General features: G+C 49.0%; 1 protein-coding gene across 3 annotated transcripts in view; it reads left to right on the top strand.

Moving 5' to 3' along the window:
• Nucleotides 1-16,141, top strand: part of TRAPPC10 (trafficking protein particle complex subunit 10) — a 159,363-nt gene that overhangs the window by 20,150 nt on the left and 123,072 nt on the right. For all 3 annotated transcript variants that reach the window (XR_011026590.1, XR_011026591.1, XM_068271035.1), the window contains exon 3: nt 549-684. Coding sequence is in view for 1 of the 3 variants with exons in the window: in XM_068271035.1 (XP_068127136.1) it covers nt 549-684 (136 nt within the window). In the remaining 2 variants the exon portion in view is untranslated. The remainder of the gene's footprint in view (nt 1-548; nt 685-16,141) is intronic.

Raw genomic sequence — 16,141 nt, 5'->3', positions numbered from 1 at the left:
CACCGTCTCCCGTCTGCTTCCTCCACCGCTTTCTCCGTCTGCTTCCTCCACCGCCGTCTGCCGTCTGCTTCCTCCACCGCCGTCTCCCGTCTGCTTCCTCCACCGTCCTCTCCCGTCTGCTTCCTCCACCGCCGTCTCCCGTCTGCTTCCTCCACCGCCGTCTGCCGTCTGCTTCCTCCACCACCGTCTCCCGTCTGCTTCCCCCACCGCCGTCTCCCGTCTGCTTCCTCCACCGTCCTCTCCCGTCTGCTTCCTCCACCGTCCTCTCCCGTCTGCTTCCTCCACCGTCCTCTCCCGTCTGCTTCCTCCACCGCCGTCTCCTTTCTGCTTCCTCCACCGTCGTCATCTCCTGTCTTTCTCTAGCGGCGTTTTCTGTCTCTTCTCTCCACCATCATTTCTAGTCTTAATATTCTTCTGTTGATACTTCAAATATATATTATGCCTTTATTCTGGGCCTCAGTCTTCCCCTCATCTTCTTTACCGGGTTTCCTCCTCTTGTGCTGCATCATATACATCTGCCGAGCTTCACTCTCTCCTGTTCTCTTTAGATCATACGGCCGAGCTCCAAAGATGATCCACCTGGAATCCAACTTTGTCCAGTTTAAAGAAGAGCTTCTCCCTAAGGAGGGGAACAAGGCGCTGCTCACATTTCCCTTTCTCCACATCTACTGGACGGAATGCTGTGTGAGTAGGGGGGGGGGGGATGGAATGTGTGCTGTGTGAGTAGAGGAGGGTGCCGCTATATGTCTTTACTGACTGAGCTAGCCAGGCCAAGCTCTACAATATAGGATGCTGCTATGTGTCTCTACTGACTGAGCTAGCCAGGCCAAGCTATACAATATAGGATGCTGCTATGTGTCTCTACTGACTGAGCTAGCCAGGCCAAGCTATACAATATAGGATGCCGCTATGTGTCTCTACCGACTGAGCTAGCCAGGCCAAGCTATACAATATAGGATGCTGCTATGTGTCTCTACTGACTGAGCTAGCCAGGCCAAGCTCTACAATATAGGATGCTGCTATGTGTCTCTACTGACTGAGCTAGCCAGGCCAAGCTATACAATATAGGGTGCCGCTATGTGTCTCTACCGACTGAGCTAGCCAGGCCAAGCTATACAATATAGGATGCCGCTATGTGTCTCTACAGACTGAGCTAGCCAGGCCAAGCTATACAATATAGGATGCCGCTATGTGTCTCTACCGACTGAGCTAGCCAGGCCAAGCTATACAATATAGGATGCTGCTATGTGTCTCTACCGACTGAGCTAGCTAGGCCAAGCTATACAATATAGGATGCCGCTATGTGTCTCTACTGACTGAGCTAGCCAGGCCAAGCTATACAATATAGGATGCTGCTATGTGTCTCTACAGACTGAGCTAGCCAGGCCAAGCTATACAATATAGGATGCCGCTATGTGTCTCTACCGACTGAGCTAGCCAGGCCAAGCTATACAATATAGGATGCCGCTATGTGTCTCTACCGACTGAGCTAGCCAGGCCAAGCTATACGATATAGGATGCTGCTATGTGTGTCTACCGACTGAGCTAGCCAGGCCAAGCTATACAATATAGGATGCTGCTATGTGTCTCTACTGACTGAGCTAGCCAGGCCAAGCTATACAATATAGGATGCCGCTATGTGTCTCTACAGACTGAGCTAGCCAGGCCAAGCTATACGATATAGGATGCTGCTATGTGTGTCTACCGACTGAGCTAGCCAGGCCAAGCTATACAATATAGGATGCCGCTATGTGTCTCTACAGACTGAGCTAGCCAGGCCAAGCTATACAATATAGGATGCTGCTATGTGTCTCTACTGACTGAGCTAGCCAGGCCAAGCTATACAATATAGGATGCTGCTATGTGTCTCTACAGACTGAGCTAGCCAGGCCAAGCTCTATGATATAGGATGCTGCTATGTGTCTCTACTGACTGAGCTAGCCAGGCCAAGCTATACAATATAGGGTGCCGCTATGTGTCTCTACCGACTGAGCTAGCCAGGACAAGCTCTATGATATAGGATGCTGCTATGTGTCTCTACCGACTGAGCTAGCCAGGCCAAGCTATACAATACAGGATGCCGCTATGTGTCTCTACCGACTGAGCTAGCCAGGCCAAGCTATACAATATAGGATGCCGCTATGTGTCTCTACCGACTGAGCTAGCCAGGCCAAGCTATACAATATAGGATGCCACTATGTGTCTCTACCGACTGAGCTAGCCAGGCCAAGCTATACAATATAGGATGCCACTATGTGTCTCTACAGACTGAGCTAGCCAGGCCAAGCTATACAATATAGGGTGCCGCTATGTGTCTCTACCGACTGAGCTAGCCAGGCCAAGCTATACAATATAGGATGCCGCTATGTGTCTCTACCGACTGAGCTAGCCAGGCCAAGCTATACAATATAGGGTGCTGCTATGTGTCTCTACCGACTGAGCTAGCCAGGCCAAGCTCTATGATATAGGATGCTGCTATGTGTCTCTACCGACTGAGCTAGCCAGGCCAAGCTCTATGATATAGGATGCCACTATGTGTCTCTACCGACTGAGCTAGCCAGGCCAAGCTATACAATATAGGGTGCTGCTATGTGTCTCTACCGACTGAGCTAGCCAGGCCAAGCTCTATGATATAGGATGCTGCTATGTGTCTCTACCGACTGAGCTAGCCAGGCCAAGCTCTACGATATAGGATGCCACTATGTGTCTCTACCGACTGAGCTAGCCAGGCCAAGCTCTATGATATAGGATGCTGCTATGTGTCTCTACCGACTGAGCTAGCCAGGCCAAGCTCTACGATATAGGATGCCACTATGTGTCTCTACCGACTGAGCTAGCCAGGCCAAGCTCTACGATATAGGGTGCTGCTATGTGTCTCTACCGACTGAGCTAGCCAGGCCAAGCTATACAATATAGGATGCCGCTATGTGTCTCTACCGACTGAGCTAGCCAGGCCAAGCTATACAATATAGGATGCCGCTATGTGTCTCTACAGACTGAGCTAGCCAGGCCAAGCTATACAATATAGGATGCCGCTATGTGTCTCTACAGACTGAGCTAGCCAGGCCAAGCTATACAATATAGGATACCGCTATGTGTCTCTACCGACTGAGCTAGCCAGGCCAAGCTATACAATATAGGATGCCGCTATGTGTCTCTACCGACTGAGCTAGCCAGGCCAAGCTATACGATATAGGATGCCGCTATGTGTCTCTACCGACTGAGCTTGCCAGGCCAAGCTATACAATATAGGATGCCGCTATGTGTCTCTACAGACTGAGCTAGCCAGGCCAAGCTATACGATATAGGATGCCGCTATGTGTCTCTACAGACTGAGCTAGCCAGGCCAAGCTATACAATACAGGATGCCGCTATGTGTCTCTACCGACTGAGCTAGCCAGGCCAAGCTATACAATATAGGATGCCGCTATGTGTCTCTACCGACTGAGCTAGCCAGGCCAAGCTATACAATATAGGATGCCGCTATGTGTCTCTACCTACTGAGCTAGCCAGGCCAAGCTATACAATATAGGATGCCGCTATGTGTCTCTACCTACTGAGCTAGCCAGGCCAAGCTATACAATATAGGATGCTGCTATGTGTCTCTACAGACTGAGCTAGCCAGGCCAAGCTATACAATATAGGATGCCGCTATGTGTCTCTACTGACTGAGCTAGCCAGGCCAAGCTATACAATATAGGGTGCTGCTATGTGTCTCTACCGACTGAGCTAGCCAGGCCAAGCTATACAATATAGGATGCTGCTATGTGTCTCTACTGACTGAGCTAGCCAGGCCAAGCTATACAATATAGGATGCCGCTATGTGTCTCTACTGACTGAGCTAGCCAGGCCAAGCTATACAATATAGGGTGCCGCTATGTGTCTCTACCGACTGAGCTAGCCAGGCCAAGCTATACAATATAGGATGCTGCTATGTGTCTCTACCTACTGAGCTAGCCAGGCCAAGCTATACAATATAGGATGCCGCTATGTGTCTCTACCTACTGAGCTAGCCAGGCCAAGCTATACAATATAGGATGCCGCTATGTGTCTCTACCTACTGAGCTAGCCAGGCCAAGCTATACAATATAGGATGCTGCTATGTGTCTCTACAGACTGAGCTAGCCAGGCCAAGCTATACAATATAGGATGCCGCTATGTGTCTCTACTGACTGAGCTAGCCAGGCCAAGCTATACAGTATAGGGTGCTGCTATGTGTCTCTACCGACTGAGCTAGCCAGGCCAAGCTATACAATATAGGATGCTGCTATGTGTCTCTACTGACTGAGCTAGCCAGGCCAAGCTATACAATATAGGATGCCGCTATGTGTCTCTACTGACTGAGCTAGCCAGGCCAAGCTATACAATATAGGGTGCCGCTATGTGTCTCTACCGACTGAGCTAGCCAGGCCAAGCTATACAATATAGGGTGCTGCTATGTGTCTCTACCGACTGAGCTAGCCAGGCCAAGCTATACAATATAGGATGCCGCTATGTGTCTCTACTGACTGAGCTAGCCAGGCCAAGCTATACAATATAGGATGCCGCTATGTGTCTCTACAGACTGAGCTAGCCAGGCCAAGCTATACAATATAGGATGCCGCTATGTGTCTCTACAGACTGAGCTAGCCAGGCCAAGCTATACAATATAGGATGCCGCTATGTGTCTCTACCGACTGAGCTAGCCAGGCCAAGCTATACAATATAGGATGCCGCTATGTGTCTCTACCGACTGAGCTAGCCAGGCCAAGCTATACAATATAGGATGCTGCTATGTGTCTCTACCTACTGAGCTAGCCAGGCCAAGCTATACAATATAGGATGCCGCTATGTGTCTCTACAGACTGAGCTAGCCAGGCCAAGCTATACAATATAGGATGCCACTATGTGTCTCTACTGACTGAGCTAGCCAGGCCAAGCTATACAATATAGGATGCTGCTATGTGTCTCTACCTACTGAGCTAGCCAGGCCAAGCTATACAATATAGGATGCCGCTATGTGTCTCTACTGACTGAGCTAGCCAGGCCAAGCTATACAATATAGGATGCCGCTATGTGTCTCTACCGACTGAGCTAGCCAGGCCAAGCTATACAATATAGGGTGCTGCTATGTGTCTCTACAGACTGAGCTAGCCAGGCCAAGTTATACAATATAGGATGCCGCTATGTGTCTCTACTGACTGAGCTAGCCAGGCCAAGCTATACGATATAGGATGCTGCTATGTGTCTCTACCGACTGAGCTAGCCAGGCCAAGCTATACAATATAGGGTGCCGCTATGTGTCTCTACTGAGCTAGCCAGGCCAAGCTATACAATATAGGGTGCTGCTATGTGTCTCTACTGAGCTAGCCAGGCCAAGCTATACAATATAGGGTGCTGCTATGTGTCTCTACTGAGCTAGCCAGGCCAAGCTATACAATATAGGATGCTGCTATGTGTCTCTACCTACTGAGCTAGCCAGGCCAAGCTATACAATATAGGGTGCCGCTATGTGTCTCTACAGACTGAGCTAGCCAGGCCAAGCTATACAATATAGGATGCTGCTATGTGTCTCTACCGACTGAGCTAGCCAGGCCAAGCTATACAATATAGGATGCCGCTATGTGTCTCTACCGACTGAGCTAGCCAGGCCAAGCTATACAATGTAGGATGCCGCTATGTGTCTCTACAGACTGAGCTAGCCAGGCCAAGCTATACAATATAGGATGCCGCTATGTGTCTCTACCGACTGAGCTAGCCAGGCCAAGCTATACAATATAGGATGCCGCTATGTGTCTCTACAGACTGAGCTAGCCAGGCCAAGCTATACAATATAGGATGCTGCTATGTGTCTCTACAGACTGAGCTAGCCAGGCCAAGCTATACAATATAGGATGCTGCTATGTGTCTCTACAGACTGAGCTAGCCAGGCCAAGCTATACAATATAGGATGCCGCTATGTGTCTCTACAGACTGAGCTAGCCAGGCCAAGCTATACAATATAGGATGCCGCTATGTGTCTCTACTGACTGAGCTAGCCAGGCCAAGCTCTACAATATAGGATGCTGCTATGTGTGTCTACCGACTGAGCTAGCCAGGCCAAGCTATACAATATAGGGTGCCGCTATGTGTCTCTACCGACTGAGCTAGCCAGGACAAGCTCTATGATATAGGATGCTGCTATGTGTCTCTACCGACTGAGCTAGCCAGGCCAAGCTATACAATATAGGATGCCACTATGTGTCTCTACCGACTGAGCTAGCCAGGCCAAGCTATACAATATAGGGTGCTGCTATGTGTCTCTACCGACTGAGCTAGCCAGGCCAAGCTCTATGATATAGGATGCTGCTATGTGTCTCTACCGACTGAGCTAGCCAGGCCAAGCTCTACGATATAGGATGCCACTATGTGTCTCTACCGACTGAGCTAGCCAGGCCAAGCTCTATGATATAGGATGCTGCTATGTGTCTCTACCGACTGAGCTAGCCAGGCCAAGCTATACAATATAGGATGCTGCTATGTGTCTCTACAGACTGAGCTAGCCAGGCCAAGCTATACAATATAGGATGCCGCTATGTGTCTCTACTGACTGAGCTAGCCAGGCCAAGCTATAAAATATAGGATGCCACTATGTGTCTCTACTGACTGAGCTAGCCAGGCCAAGCTATACGATATAGGATGCCACTATGTGTCTCTACCTACTGAGCTAGCCAGGCCAAGCTATACAATATAGGATGCTGCTATGTGTCTCTACAGACTGAGCTAGCCAGGCCAAGCTATACAATATAGGATGCCGCTATGTGTCTCTACTGACTGAGCTAGCCAGGCCAAGCTATACAATATAGGGTGCTGCTATGTGTCTCTACCGACTGAGCTAGCCAGGCCAAGCTATACAATATAGGATGCCGCTATGTGTCTCTACTGACTGAGCTAGCCAGGCCAAGCTATACAATATAGGGTGCTGCTATGTGTCTCTACAGACTGAGCTAGCCAGGCCAAGCTATACAATATAGGATGCTGCTATGTGTCTCTACTGACTGAGCTAGCCAGGCCAAGCTATACAATATAGGATGCTGCTATGTGTCTCTACCGACTGAGCTAGCCAGGCCAAGCTATACAATATAGGATGCCGCTATGTGTCTCTACTGACTGAGCTAGCCAGGCCAAGCTATACAATATAGGATGCTGCTATGTGTCTCTACAGACTGAGCTAGCCAGGCCAAGCTATACAATATAGGATGCTGCTATGTGTCTCTACCGACTGAGCTAGCCAGGCCAAGCTATACAATATAGGATGCCGCTATGTGTCTCTACTGACTGAGCTAGCCAGGCCAAGCTATACAATATAGGATGCTGCTATGTGTCTCTACAGACTGAGCTAGCCAGGCCAAGCTATACAATATAGGATGCCGCTATGTGTCTCTACAGACTGAGCTAGCCAGGCCAAGCTATACAATATAGGATGCTGCTATGTGTCTCTACTGACTGAGCTAGCCAGGCCAAGCTATACAATATAGGATGCCACTATGTGTCTCTACAGACTGAGCTAGCCAGGCCAAGCTATACAATATAGGATGCCGCTATGTGTCTCTACCGACTGAGCTAGCCAGGCCAAGCTATACAATATAGGATGCTGCTATGTGTCTCTACCGACTGAGCTAGCCAGGCCAAGCTATACAATATAGGATGCCACTATGTGTGTCTACCGACTGAGCTAGCCAGGCCAAGCTATACAATATAGGGTGCTGCTATGTGTCTCTACCGACTGAGCTAGCCAGGCCAAGCTATACAATATAGGGTGCTGCTATGTGTCTCTACCGACTGAGCTAGCCAGGCCAAGCTCTACGATATAGGATGCCACTATGTGTCTCTACCGACTGAGCTAGCCAGGCCAAGCTCTATGATATAGGATGCTGCTATGTGTCTCTACCGACTGAGCTAGCCAGGCCAAGCTCTACGATATAGGATGCCACTATGTGTCTCTACCGACTGAGCTAGCCAGGCCAAGCTATACAATATAGGATGCTGCTATGTGTCTCTACTGACTGAGCTAGCCAGGCCAAGCTATACAATATAGGATGCCACTATGTGTCTCTACCGACTGAGCTAGCCAGGCCAAGCTATACGATATAGGATGCCGCTATGTGTCTCTACAGACTGAGCTAGCCAGGCCAAGCTATACAATATAGGATGCCGCTATGTGTCTCTACCGACTGAGCTAGCCAGGCCAAGCTATACAATATAGGATGCCGCTATGTGTCTCTACCGACTGAGCTAGCCAGGCCAAGCTATACAATATAGGATGCCGCTATGTGTCTCTACTGACTGAGCTAGCCAGGCCAAGCTATACAATATAGGATGCTGCTATGTGTCTCTACCGACTGAGCTAGCCAGGCCAAGCTATACAATATAGGATGCTGCTATGTGTCTCTACAGACTGAGCTAGCCAGGCCAAGCTATACAATATAGGATGCCGCTATGTGTCTCTACAGACTGAGCTAGCCAGGCCAAGCTCTACAATATAGGATGCTGCTATGTGTCTCTACTGACTGAGCTAGCCAGGCCAAGCTATACAATATAGGATGCCGCTATGTGTCTCTACAGACTGAGCTAGCAAGGCCAAGCTATACAATATAGGATGCCGCTATGTGTCTCTACTGACTGAGCTAGCCAGGCGAAGCTATACAATATAGGATGCCGCTATGTGTCTCTACCGACTGAGCTAGCCAGGCCAAGCTATACAATATAGGATGCTGCTATGTGTCTCTACAGACTGAGCTAGCCAGGCCAAGCTATACAATATAGGATGCCGCTATGTGTCTCTACAGACTGAGCTAGCCAGGCCAAGCTATACAATATAGGATGCTGCTATGTGTCTCTACAGACTGAGCTAGCCAGGCCAAGCTCTATGATATAGGATGCTGCTATGTGTCTCTACTGACTGAGCTAGCCAGGCCAAGCTATACAATATAGGATGCCGCTATGTGTCTCTACCGACTGAGCTAGCCAGGCCAAGCTATACGATATAGGATGCCACTATGTGTCTCTACCGACTGAGCTAGCCAGGCCAAGCTATACAATATAGGATGCTGCTATGTGTCTCTACTGACTGAGCTAGCCAGGCCAAGCTATACAATATAGGGTGCTGCTATGTGTCTCTACCGACTGAGCTAGCCAGGCCAAGCTATACAATATAGGATGCCGCTATGTGTCTCTACCGACTGAGCTAGCCAGGACAAGCTATACTATATAGGATGCCGCTATGTGTCTCTACTGACTGAGCTAGCCAGGCCAAGCTATACAATATAGGATGCCACTATGTGTCTCTACCGACTGAGCTAGCCAGGCCAAGCTATACAATATAGGATGCTGCTATGTGTCTCTACTGACTGAGCTAGCCAGGCCAAGCTATACAATATAGGATGCCACTATGTGTCTCTACCGACTGAGCTAGCCAGGCCAAGCTATACGATATAGGATGCCGCTATGTGTCTCTACAGACTGCGCTAGCCAGGCCAAGCTATACAATATAGGATGCCGCTATGTGTCTCTACCGACTGAGCTAGCCAGGCCAAGCTATACAATATAGGATGCCGCTATGTGTCTCTACTGACTGAGCTAGCCAGGCCAAGCTATACAATATAGGATGCTGCTATGTGTCTCTACCGACTGAGCTAGCCAGGCCAAGCTATACAATATAGGATGCTGCTATGTGTCTCTACAGACTGAGCTAGCCAGGCCAAGCTATACAATATAGGGTGCTGCTATGTGTCTCTACAGACTGAGCTAGCCAGGCCAAGCTATACAATATAGGATGCTGCTATGTGTCTCTACAGACTGAGCTAGCCAGGCCAAGCTATACAATATAGGATGCTGCTATGTGTCTCTACCGACTGAGCTAGCCAGGCCAAGCTATACAATATAGGATGCCGCTATGTGTCTCTACCGACTGAGCTAGCCAGGCCAAGCTCTACGATATAGGATGCCACTATGTGTCTCTACCGACTGAGCTAGCCAGGCCAAGCTCTATGATATAGGATGCTGCTATGTGTCTCTACCGACTGAGCTAGCCAGGCCAAGCTCTACGATATAGGATGCCACTATGTGTCTCTACCGACTGAGCTAGCCAGGCCAAGCTATACAATATAGGATGCTGCTATGTGTCTCTACTGACTGAGCTAGCCAGGCCAAGCTATACAATATAGGATGCCACTATGTGTCTCTACCGACTGAGCTAGCCAGGCCAAGCTATACGATATAGGATGCCGCTATGTGTCTCTACAGACTGAGCTAGCCAGGCCAAGCTATACAATATAGGATGCCGCTATGTGTCTCTACCGACTGAGCTAGCCAGGCCAAGCTATACAATATAGGATGCCGCTATGTGTCTCTACCGACTGAGCTAGCCAGGCCAAGCTATACAATATAGGATGCCGCTATGTGTCTCTACTGACTGAGCTAGCCAGGCCAAGCTATACAATATAGGATGCTGCTATGTGTCTCTACCGACTGAGCTAGCCAGGCCAAGCTATACAATATAGGATGCTGCTATGTGTCTCTACAGACTGAGCTAGCAAGGCCAAGCTATACAATATAGGATGCCGCTATGTGTCTCTACCGACTGAGCTAGCCAGGCCAAGCTATACAATATAGGATGCCGCTATGTGTCTCTACAGACTGAGCTAGCCAGGCCAAGCTATACAATATAGGGTGCCGCTATGTGTCTCTACCGACTGAGCTAGCCAGGCCAAGCTATACAATATAGGGTGCTGCTATGTGTCTCTACCTACTGAGCTAGCCAGGCCAAGCTATACAATATAGGGTGCTGCTATGTGTCTCTACCGACTGAGCTAGCCAGGCCAAGCTCTATGATATAGGATGCTGCTATGTGTCTCTACCGACTGAGCTAGCCAGGCCAAGCTCTATGATATAGGATGCCGCTATGTGTCTCTACCGACTGAGCTAGCCAGGCCAAGCTATACAATATAGGATGCCGCTATGTGTCTCTACTGACTGAGCTAGCCAGGCCAAGCTATACAATATAGGATGCTGCTATGTGTCTCTACCGACTGAGCTAGCCAGGCCAAGCTATACAATATAGGATGCTGCTATGTGTCTCTACAGACTGAGCTAGCCAGGCCAAGCTATACAATATAGGGTGCTGCTATGTGTCTCTACAGACTGAGCTAGCCAGGCCAAGCTATACAATATAGGATGCTGCTATGTGTCTCTACCGACTGAGCTAGCCAGGCCAAGCTATACAATATAGGATGCCGCTATGTGTCTCTACCGACTGAGCTAGCCAGGCCAAGCTATACAATATAGGATGCCGCTATGTGTCTCTACAGACTGAGCTAGCCAGGCCAAGCTATACAATATAGGATGCTGCTATGTGTCTCTACAGACTGAGCTAGCCAGGCCAAGCTATACAATATAGGATGCCGCTATGTGTCTCTACCGACTGAGCTAGCCAGGCCAAGCTATACAATATAGGGTGCCGCTATGTGTCTCTACAGACTGAGCTAGCCAGGCCAAGCTATACAATATAGGGTGCTGCTATGTGTCTCTACCGACTGAGCTAGCCAGGCCAAGCTATACAATATAGGGTGCTGCTATGTGTCTCTACCGACTGAGCTAGCCAGGCCAAGCTATACAATATAGGATGCTGCTATGTGTCTCTACAGACTGAGCTAGCCAGGCCAAGCTATACAATATAGGATGCCGCTATGTGTCTCTACCGACTGAGCTAGCCAGGCCAAGCTATACAATATAGGATGCCGCTATGTGTCTCTACAGACTGAGCTAGCAAGGCCAAGCTATACAATATAGGATGCCGCTATGTGTCTCTACCTACTGAGCTAGCCAGGCCAAGCTATACAATATAGGATGCTGCTATGTGTCTCTACCGACTGAGCTAGCCAGGCCAAGCTATACAATATAGGATGCCACTATGTGTCTCTACCGACTGAGCTAGCCAGGCCAAGCTATACAATATAGGATGCTGCTATGTGTCTCTACCTACTGAGCTAGCCAGGCCAAGCTATACAATATAGGGTGCTGCTATGTGTCTCTACCGACTGAGCTAGCCAGGCCAAGCTATACAATATAGGATGCTGCTATGTGTCTCTACTGACTGAGCTAGCCAGGCCAAGCTATACAATGTAGGATGCCGCTATGTGTCTCTACCGACTGAGCTAGCCAGGCCAAGCTATACAATATAGGGTGCTGCTATGTGTCTCTACAGACTGAGCTAGCCAGGCCAAGCTATACAATATAGGATGCTGCTATGTGTCTCTACCGACTGAGCTAGCCAGGCCAAGCTATACAATATAGGATGCCGCTATGTGTCTCTACCGACTGAGCTAGCAAGGCCAAGCTATACAATATAGGATGCCGCTATGTGTCTCTACCTACTGAGCTAGCCAGGCCAAGCTATACAATATAGGATGCTGCTATGTGTCTCTACCGACTGAGCTAGCCAGGCCAAGCTATACAATATAGGATGCCACTATGTGTCTCTACTGACTGAGCTAGCCAGGCCAAGCTATAAAATATAGGATGCCACTATGTGTCTCTACCGACTGAGCTAGCCAGGCCAAGCTATACAATATAGGGTGCTGCTATGTGTCTCTACTGACTGAGCTAGCCAGGCCAAGCTATACAATATAGGATGCCGCTATGTGTCTCTACCGACTGAGCTAGCCAGGCCAAGCTATACAATATAGGATGCTGCTATGTGTCTCTACTGACTGAGCTAGCCAGGCCAAGCTATACGATATAGGATGCCACTATGTGTCTCTACCGACTGAGCTAGCCAGGCCAAGCTATACAATATAGGATGCTGCTATGTGTCTCTACTGACTGAGCTAGCCAGGCCAAGCTATACAATATAGGGTGCCGCTATGTGTCTCTACAGACTGAGCTAGCCAGGCCAAGCTATACAATATAGGATGCTGCTATGTGTCTCTACCTACTGAGCTAGCCAGGCCAAGCTATACAATATAGGATGCCGCTATGTTTCTCTACCTACTGAGCTAGCCAGGCCAAGCTATACAATATAGGATGCTGCTATGTGTCTCTACCGACTGAGCTAGCCAGGCCAAGCTATACAATATAGGATGCTGCTATGTGTCTCTACTGACTGAGCTAGCCAGGCCAAGCTATACAATGTAGGATGCCGCTATGTGTCTCTACCGACTGAGCTAGCCAGGCCAAGCTATACAATATAGGGTGCTGCTATGTGTCTCTACAGACTGAGCTAGCCAGGCCAAGCTATACAATATAGGATGCTGCTATGTGTCTCTACAGACTGAGCTAGCCAGGCCAAGCTATACAATATAGGATGCTGCTATGTGTCTCTACAGACTGAGCTAGCCAGGCCAAGCTATACAATATAGGATGCCGCTATGTGTCTCTACTGACTGAGCTAGCCAGGCCAAGCTATACAATATAGGATGCCGCTATGTGTCTCTACTGACTGAGCTAGCCAGGCCAAGCTATACAATATAGGATGCTGCTATGTGTCTCTACTGACTGAGCTAGCCAGGCCAAGCTATACAATATAGGGTGCCGCTATGTGTCTCTACAGACTGAGCTAGCCAGGCCAAGCTATACAATATAGGGTGCCGCTATGTGTCTCTACCGACTGAGCTAGCCAGGCCAAGCTATACAATATAGGGTGCTGCTATGTGTCTCTACAGACTGAGCTAGCCAGGCCAAGCTATACAATATAGGGTGCTGCTATGTGTCTCTACAGACTGAGCTAGCCAGGCCAAGCTATACAATATAGGATGCCGCTATGTGTCTCTACAGACTGAGCTAGCCAGGCCAAGCTATACGATATAGGATGCCGCTATGTGTCTCTACAGACTGAGCTAGCCAGGCCAAGCTCTACGATATAGGATGCCGCTATGTGTCTCTACAGACTGAGCTAGCCAGGCCAAGCTATACAATATAGGATGCTGCTATGTGTCTCTACAGACTGAGCTAGCCAGGCCAAGCTATACAATATAGGATACCGCTATGTGTCTCTACCGACTGAGCTAGCCAGGCCAAGCTATACAATATAGGATGCTGCTATGTGTCTCTACAGACTGAGCTAGCCAGGCCAAGCTATACAATATAGGATGCCGCTATGTGTCTCTACAGACTGAGCTAGCCAGGCCAAGCTATACAATATAGGATGCCGCTATGTGTCTCTACTGACTGAGCTAGCCAGGCCAAGCTATACAATATAGGATGCCGCTATGTGTCTCTACTGACTGAGCTAGCCAGGCCAAGCTATACAATATAGGATGCCCCTATGTGTCTCTACCGACTGAGCTAGCCAGGCCAAGCTATACAATATAGGATGCCACTATGTGTCTCTACCGACTGAGCTAGCCAGGCCAAGCTATACAATATAGGGTGCTGCTATGTGTCTCTACAGACTGAGCTAGCCAGGCCAAGCTATACAATATAGGATGCTGCTATGTGTCTCTACAGACTGAGCTAGCCAGGCCAAGCTATACAATATAGGATGCCGCTATGTGTCTCTACCTACTGAGCTAGCCAGGCCAAGCTATACGATATAGGGTGCTGCTATGTGTCTCTACTGAGCTAGCCAGGCCAAGCTATACAATATAGGATGCTGCTATGTGTCTCTACCGACTGAGCTAGCCAGGCCAAGCTATACAATATAGTGTGCTGCTATGTGTCTCTACAGACTGAGCTAGCCAGGCCAAGCTATACAATATAGGATGCCGCTATGTGTCTCTACAGACTGAGCTAGCCAGGCCAAGCTATACAATATAGGATGCCGCTATGTGTCTCTACCGACTGAGCTAGCCAGGCCAAGCTATACAATATAGGGTGCTGCTATGTGTCTCTACAGACTGAGCTAGCCAGGCCAAGCTATACAATATAGGATGCCGCTATGTGTCTCTACAGACTGAGCTAGCCAGGCCAAGCTATACAATATAGGATGCCGCTATGTGTCTCTACAGACTGAGCTAGCCAGGCCAAGCTCTACGATATAGGATGCCGCTATGTGTCTCTACAGACTGAGCTAGCCAGGCCAAGCTATACAATATAGGATGCTGCTATGTGTCTCTACAGACTGAGCTAGCCAGGCCAAGCTATACAATATAGGGTGCCACTATGTGTCTCTACCGACTGAGCTAGCCAGGCCAAGCTATACAATATAGGATGCCGCTATGTGTCTCTACTGACTGAGCTAGCCAGGCCAAGCTATACAATATAGGATGCCGCTATGTGTCTCTACAGACTGAGCTAGCCAGGCCAAGCTATACAATATAGGATGCTGCTATGTGTCTCTACCGACTGAGCTAGCCAGGCCAAGCTATACAATATAGGGTGCCGCCATGTGTCTCTACAGACTGAGCTAGCCAGGCCAAGCTATACAATATAGGATGCCGCTATGTGTCTCTACTGACTGAGCTAGCCAGGCCAAGCTATACAATATAGGATGCCGCTATGTGTCTCTACTGACTGAGCTAGCCAGGCCAAGCTATACAATATAGGATGCCACTATGTGTCTCTACCGACTGAGCTAGCCAGGCCAAGCTATACAATATAGGGTGCTGCTATGTGTCTCTACCGACTGAGCTAGCCAGGCCAAGCTATACAATATAGGATGCTGCTATGTGTCTCTACAGACTGAGCTAGCCAGGCCAAGCTATACAATATAGGATGCCGCTATGTGTCTCTACCTACTGAGCTAGCCAGGCCAAGCTATACAATATAGGATGCCGCTATGTGTCTCTACCTACTGAGCTAGCCAGGCCAAGCTATACAATATAGGATGCCGCTATGTGTCTCTACAGACTGAGCTAGCCAGGCCAAGCTATACGATATAGGGTGCTGCTATGTGTCTCTACTGAGCTAGCCAGGCCAAGCTATACAATATAGGATGCTGCTATGTGTCTCTACCGACTGAGCTAGCCAGGCCAAGCTATACAATATAGGATGCCGCTATGTGTCTCTACTGACTGAGCTAGCCAGGCCAAGCTATACAATATAGGATGCTGCTATGTGTCTCTACCGACTGAGCTAGCCAGGCCAAGCTATACAATATAGCAGCGATGGCGAACCTATGGCAGCGTACCAGACCTGGCATGCGTAGCCTCATCTGCAGGCACGCAATCGCTGCTCATTTGGCCAC

This window comes from Hyperolius riggenbachi, chromosome 2 (assembly GCF_040937935.1).
Source record: "Hyperolius riggenbachi isolate aHypRig1 chromosome 2, aHypRig1.pri, whole genome shotgun sequence".
NCBI classification, from domain to species: Eukaryota; Metazoa; Chordata; class Amphibia; order Anura; family Hyperoliidae; genus Hyperolius; species Hyperolius riggenbachi.
Note: the sequence above shows the minus strand (reverse complement) of the source record. Positions and strands in the feature narration are given on the sequence as shown.